The sequence below is a fragment of the Aspergillus multicolor genome, assembly GCF_047715735.1.
Source record: "Aspergillus multicolor strain CBS 133.54 unplaced genomic scaffold BDW74scaffold_2, whole genome shotgun sequence".
Taxonomy (NCBI): domain Eukaryota; kingdom Fungi; phylum Ascomycota; class Eurotiomycetes; order Eurotiales; family Aspergillaceae; genus Aspergillus; species Aspergillus multicolor.
Window position 1 is genome coordinate 1,699,288 of NW_027395953.1, and position 6,000 is coordinate 1,705,287.

Consider the following 6,000-nt stretch of genomic DNA (forward strand, 5'->3'; position numbering starts at 1 on the left):
TCGTAGGATGTAGCTAGAAGGTTAGAGCAGCAGCAGCGTTGAGACGTGAAAGGCGGCCGCAGGAATGATTGGGCCGGGCCAGAGCTGCCTCCGACGCTAAGACCCTTTGGTGACGACCGTCCAAGGCCTCGAAAGTCCCCGGCCAACAGCGCCAGCTCTCAGTCGCTGGATCCCAGGATTCCAGGCATGCAGGTGGAACAACGGCTCTCCTCCCCTGTCTCTTAGTCGGCTCGTCGAGGCCTATGCTCAACCTTTTTTGCGACAGTATGAGAACCCTCGACAACCCCGCCGTGCTGCTCGGGTTCTCCTCTTCTCACCGTTTGTCTCTGCTTTCCTGCTGCTCGCCTCCTGGACACTCGCGCGCCAGACCATCTCCTGTCGTCAATTGACCGGTTGTAGTCTGTCATCGACTGACATTCTTATCCGATGCACTGATCACCCCCACCTTATCCGCAGGGCCGAGTAGATCCTAGGGAGCACGACGACACATTCTCGCTGCTATCTCTGACAGCTATCGAGACTCGGTCGCTATCTATTCATCATTTACCTCATTGTTACTGCTCATATATTCATTATATATCATTAATAATATAGAGAGAGCAAGATGGTCGTCGGAAATTTCTCGTCGCCTACTGCTCCAGCAACCAACGGTACCCACAAGGCCAACATCAATTATTCTAATGGGCATGCCTCTAACAACGGACCGAACGGCGCGGGTATCAAAAAGGCAGCCACATATCGACATGTTGTAGCTATTCACTCGCAAGTCCGGCACTCGTGCCTCAGCCGGGACTCAACCAAGGCCACGAGCTTCATCGGGTTTCGGAATCTGATGGTGGTCGTGTTGGGTAAGACTTTCCTGTGTATCGTATTACGATCGCTGACCCGCGTTAGTGGCCATGAATCTTCGACTGGTCATCGAAAACTTCCTCAAGGTGAGCTCCCTGCATAGGACGCAATGGCTGCCCGTCTGACCGGCGCAGTACGGTGTTTTGATCTGCATCCGATGTCATGACTATCGCAAGCAAGACGTCGTGATTGGCGCAATACTTTTTGCCCTGGTCCCTTGCCAGTTGCTGTGCTCGTACTTCATCGAGTTGGCTGCATCCGGGCATGCCCAGCGCGTAATCGGGCGAGCGAAGAAGGAAGATGTTTTGAAAGAGTCTAGAAAGACGTGGTTTCTGATCGCGTTACTGCATTCCATAGTCAGCTTCTTCGGCTTGGCTGCGACGAGCTATGTCATCTTCTACTACATCAACCACCCGGGAATCGGCACTGTTGTTGAGATTCAGGTTATCATCGTGTCGCTCAAGTCGTACTCGTACGCGTTGACGAACCGCGATCTTCGTCGCGCTATGCTTTGCTCCCCGTCGGCGGACTTTGATATTCCAGAACTCTACCGGTCTTGTCCGTATCCTCGGAACATCACTCTTGGCAACCTAGCATACTTTTTGATGGCGCCAACGCTGGTATATCAGCCGGTTTATCCCCGAACGCCTCGAATCCGCTGGTCATTCGTCGGCAAGCGCTTATTCGAGTTTGTATGTTTGTCAGTAGTTGTGTGGCTGCTATCTGCGCAATACGCCGCGCCGCTTCTGCGCAACGCGACCGAGAAGATTGCGACGTTGGACATTACATCCATACTAGAGCGAGGGCTGAAGCTCTCCACTATTTCCCTCGTTATCTGGCTTGCCGGCTTCTATGCTCTTTTCCAGTCGCTGATGAACGGTCTGGCTGAGATCATGCGGTTCGGGGACCGCGAGTTCTATACGGACTGGTGGAACAGCCCGAGCTTCGGGGTGTACTGGCGATCCTGGAACCGCCCTGTTTACACCTTCATGAAGCGGCATGTGTACATGCCGCTTGTTATGCGAGGCTGGAACCCAACGTTGGCCGGTACCGTAGTCTTTACGGTTTCCGCTGTACTGCACGAGATCCTCGTGGGGGTTCCTACGCATAATATGATCGGTATGTTTCCATATCACATCTTAGGGCTTCTTCTAACGATATCAGGCGTTGCGTCCTTGGCAATGATGTTTCAACTCCCGTTGATTCTTCTAACAGCTCCTTTCGAGAAGCTCAAATCTCCTTTGGGCAAGGCGATTGGAAACTCGTTTTTCTGGGTGACATTTTGCGTCCTTGGACAGCCCCTTGGAGCTCTGCTGTATTTCTTCGCGTGGCAAGCGAAGTATGGCAGTGTCAGCAAGACACATCCGTAGTTTGGTTAGGAGATGCACTGGACGGGCATTGGGTAGTGGAAATCCAGCTAAATACTTGTCGAATGTAATGGAAGCGGTCATGAGGACAAGTTACCTCTCAAACAAGTAAAATTTTGATTAGCGATCAATTGTAATGTTCTTATTTGTTTACGGAGTTTCTAAAGACCTGGGGCGGCCCCCGGATAGTTGAAAGCCAATCCCGGAACATGGCTGTCCCCAAGCTCCGGATAGATTATCTGGCCCGTCTTCCGAGTACCGTCAACTATATAAGTCTCCTTTCTACGCACTTTTCATCACGCCATAGCTCGAGACGAACGCGAATCGCAAGCGTCAGAATCCTTATCTGTGAATCCTCAACTCAATCTGCAAACCTCATTCGCCAATTGCCCACCATGGTCGAGATCTCCATCCCCGGCAACTACGGGTACGTCCGCGACGGTGACACTGCACACAGCTTGGCCAGCCCAGTCTCACCCTGGCCCTGAAACCGCCACCTGCTAACTATATCACCTGTTTCATCGCTATAGATACGCCATCGCCGTGTCACTCGGCGTGATCCCTGTCCTCGGCTTCATCCACGGCGGCCTTGTCGGTTCGTTCCGTAAGGCTGCCGGGGTGCCGTACCCTCACGCGTACGCCAGCATCGAGCAATGCAAAGCCAACGTACGCGTCCAGTTCATTTCTCGTAGCCTCACCCCAGGATACTGATTGAGAAATGGATAGCCCAAAGCCCACCAATTAAACTGCGCCCAGCGCGCTCACGGCAACTTCCTCGAGAACGCGCCGCAGACGATGCTGTCGATCCTGGTCGCCGGCATCAAGTACCCTCAGGCTGCGGCGATCCTGGGCGCGGCCTGGGTTGTCTTCCGTACCCTCTACATGCTTGGCTACATCTACAGCGATAAGCCGAACGGCAATGGACGGTACAACGGCATGCTGTGCTGGTTTGCGCAGGCGGGACTATGGGGACTGAGCGCCTTTGGCGTCGCGAGCGATTTCATGTAGATTATCTCATGAAAATGGAGATGAGACGAGGGACGAAAGCTCGTTTCAAATGTTTGTATAATATAATAATCTAGATTATTGAGCTGCAGAATGGATTCTGGTGGAGATTTGATAAGGGGCTGTAGTACCGTATCTTATCGGGCCGGAGCAAAAATTCCGCCCGCGGCGGGGTGACTTTTTCTCTATAGAGCCATCCCACTTGGGCTTCAATCTACCCAATCCATCTCAATTCAGTCCTTTACGAACCGTCATCATGTCATCGAAATCCCACCTGTCCTACGCCACTCGCGCGGCCAACCACCCCAACCCGCTCACCGCGAAGCTCTTCTCCATCGCTGAAGAGAAGAAGACCAACGTCACCGTCTCCGCAGACGTAACCACCTCCGCCGAACTCCTCGATCTCGCTGACCGTACGTCCTTCCCTCGTGCCCCGCCGCTCTCCAACCTTTTGATTTACTCCTCAAAGTTCGATGACTAATTGACCTGGAAATAGGCCTCGGCCCCTACATTGCCGTCCTCAAAACCCACATCGACATCCTCGACGACCTCACGCCCTCAACCTTCTCCGACCTCCAAGCCCTCGCACAAAAGCACAACTTCCTGATCTTCGAAGACCGCAAGTTCATCGACATCGGCAACACAGTTCAAAAGCAGTACCACGGTGGCGCCCTGCGCATCTCCGAATGGGCGCACATCATCAACTGCGCTATCCTCCCCGGTGAGGGTATCGTCGAAGCCCTCGCGCAAACCACCCAAGGCGCCGACTTCAAGAACGCAAACGAGCGCGGTCTCCTTATCCTCGCTGAAATGACGAGTAAGGGGTCTCTGGCGACGGGCGAGTACACTGAGCGCTCGGTCGAGTATGCGCGCAAGTACAAGGGCTTTGTTATGGGTTTCGTGAGCACGAGGGCGCTCAGCGAGGTGCAGGCTCAGAAGAAGGAGGAGGACGAGGACTTTGTTGTCTTTACGACTGGTGTCAATCTGTCGGATAAGGGGGATAAGCTTGGGCAGCAGTATCAGACCCCCGAGTCTGCGGTTGGTCGGGGCGCGGACTTTATCATTGCGGGTAGGGGTATCTACAAGGCTGCTGACCCTGTTGAGGCTGCGAAGAGGTATCGTGATGAGGGATGGGCGGCTTACCTGAAGAGGACTGGGCAGTGAGGCCGCGAGTGGAATTGGGAGATCTGGTATAGTCCGGTTGGAAATAGAGGTCATGCATGAAAAAGCCACCTAGACCATGCATTTCGTATGCAACGAACTTGGTGATACCGCTTAAAGAGCCTCGCATCCATCATGATTAGGACCAGCGTCTGATTCAGATACCTTGCAAGCTTTCGAAGTTGACGTAGCCCTAAAGCACATGCTGCCTAGTTGTTAGGGTTAGGCACGCCCGGGATGTATATACTTCTTTTGACATACACAGCCTTGTCACTACCACAGTCCATATCCATCTATACATGGTACGCTGAGGTCGCGTCAAGCCAGTTCCAGTTGGGAGGTGATTACAGGTTTGTGGGCGTCATCGCCCGGACCTACCTCCCAACCTAACCCCGAGTTAGGGCTTGGCGACGAGCGTATAATGCACCCAAAGTAGGGCAAATCACAAAGATTAAGATTGAATGCACTGCTGTAGCTCAATGATCAAGCCATACCCCGGAGTTAGTATCAACGTTTGCTGTATGTCCGTGCCTGAGTTTAGGGCTGAGTTCCTGGCCAACCATTGGCACAGTGGTTCTGGCTGTTTCGACACGATAGTTCCGGGAGTTTAAACATGGTTTCTGACAAGCCTTATGGATCTATAGAATTAGCAGCAGCAGGAAACAGCTGGAAGCCATGCATTATCAATTCTCGCGGGCCAACGAGGGTTGAGAAACCTTACCTAGGTATGGAGTTGAGCTCCGGGCGCCGGTCTATATCTGCCTCCCTCTGTCTTCTTCTTCTTCTCGTCCCCCTCCACGACCTCCTCCACGACCTCCTCCACGACCTCCTCCTCGTCCTCCTCACCTTTCCTATCTCCTCACTCCCCCTCTCCTTTTCCATCTCCTCACACCTTCTTTTTTCTTAATACCCAGGTGGGAGGCAGGGAGGGGTAAGGCCTGGGTCTATAGATTGCGTTGGCTTCGTTTACTAGATCATTGCTAACTTCTTCTTAGGTGCACAAGCCCCGGCTGGGTGGTAGGGACGGGCTTGGGTCAATGGGGCTAGCATCAGCATCCCCTGTATAACTTCGTTTTCTCCTTATCCTGCTGGTGCCATCCCCCTCCAGCTACCTTTTCATCTTCTTCAACCTTGACTTCTTCATGATTTTCGCTCTTCCGCTGGTTCCGTCATCCTCCAGCATCTTCTCCACAAGCTTATCTTCTGCTGGTTCCAACCTCCTCCAGCTTTCTCTATTCTATTCTCTACCATCATTCTCTTTTTGCTGGCTTCGCCATCCTCCAGCTTCCCTTCTTCATTGTCTTTCCCGCTACCTTCTTCTTCCTGCTGGTTCCACCCCCCTCCAGCTTCCATTAATCTATTCTCTGCCATCATCTTCTTTCTGCTGGTTCCATCCTCCTCCGGCGAGTTCTGATATATTCCTAGCCACCTGTTCCCAGGATCTTCTCTTTAAACTCTATCCGCTATTACCAAGCCATGATTATCAATTCCTACTTCTGACCTTTCTCCCTCTTTCCTCTTATGCTTACTCTACCTCTACCTCCTGTACCTATACCATCCTCCTATACCCTCTACCTTCTCTACCTTCTCTACCTTCTCTACCTTCTCTACCTTCTCT

The 6,000-nt window shown here is 52.6% G+C and overlaps 3 protein-coding genes across 3 annotated transcripts; all 3 read left to right on the top strand.

The window, feature by feature from the left end:
- Positions 1-177: 177 nt before the first annotated feature.
- On the top strand, positions 178-2,436 carry BDW74DRAFT_144643 (putative diacylglycerol O-acyltransferase (DgaT)). Its single transcript, XM_073723069.1, has 4 exons — positions 178-848; positions 895-935; positions 984-1,968; positions 2,014-2,436. The coding sequence occupies exons 1-4, from the start codon at positions 605-607 to the stop codon at positions 2,217-2,219; spliced, it is 1,476 nt and encodes a 491-aa protein (XP_073588928.1). The 5' UTR covers positions 178-604; the 3' UTR covers positions 2,220-2,436.
- Positions 2,437-2,518: 82 nt separating this feature from the next.
- On the top strand, positions 2,519-3,349 carry BDW74DRAFT_144644 (MAPEG family protein). Its single transcript, XM_073723070.1, has 3 exons — positions 2,519-2,643; positions 2,747-2,882; positions 2,943-3,349. Exons 1-3 carry the CDS (start codon positions 2,612-2,614, stop codon positions 3,222-3,224), a joined length of 450 nt encoding a protein of 149 aa, XP_073588929.1. The 5' UTR covers positions 2,519-2,611; the 3' UTR covers positions 3,225-3,349.
- Positions 3,350-3,389: 40 nt separating this feature from the next.
- Positions 3,390-4,934, top strand: pyrG (orotidine-5'-phosphate decarboxylase pyrG). The gene is made up of 2 exons (XM_073723071.1): positions 3,390-3,634; positions 3,718-4,934. Exons 1-2 carry the CDS (start codon positions 3,478-3,480, stop codon positions 4,383-4,385), a joined length of 825 nt encoding a protein of 274 aa, XP_073588930.1. The 5' UTR covers positions 3,390-3,477; the 3' UTR covers positions 4,386-4,934.
- Positions 4,935-6,000: the final 1,066 nt, after the last annotated feature.

Bases quoted from the DNA above. Each gene is read 5' to 3' on its own strand.
- BDW74DRAFT_144643 (XM_073723069.1), top strand. From the start codon at position 605: ATGGTCGTCGGAAATTTCTCGTCGCCTACTGCTCCAGCAACCAACGGT. The intron at 936-983 runs GTGAGCTCCCTG...TGACCGGCGCAG, and splicing joins TCATCGAAAACTTCCTCAAG to TACGGTGTTTTGATCTGCAT. The intron at 1,969-2,013 runs GTATGTTTCCAT...TAACGATATCAG, and splicing joins TCCTACGCATAATATGATCG to GCGTTGCGTCCTTGGCAATG.
- BDW74DRAFT_144644 (XM_073723070.1), top strand. From the start codon at position 2,612: ATGGTCGAGATCTCCATCCCCGGCAACTACGG. The intron at 2,644-2,746 runs GTACGTCCGCGA...TCATCGCTATAG, and splicing joins TCCATCCCCGGCAACTACGG to ATACGCCATCGCCGTGTCAC. The intron at 2,883-2,942 runs GTACGCGTCCAG...AGAAATGGATAG, and splicing joins TCGAGCAATGCAAAGCCAAC to CCCAAAGCCCACCAATTAAA.
- pyrG (XM_073723071.1), top strand. From the start codon at position 3,478: ATGTCATCGAAATCCCACCTGTCCTACGCCACTCGCGCGGCCAACCAC. The intron at 3,635-3,717 runs GTACGTCCTTCC...ACCTGGAAATAG, and splicing joins ACTCCTCGATCTCGCTGACC to GCCTCGGCCCCTACATTGCC.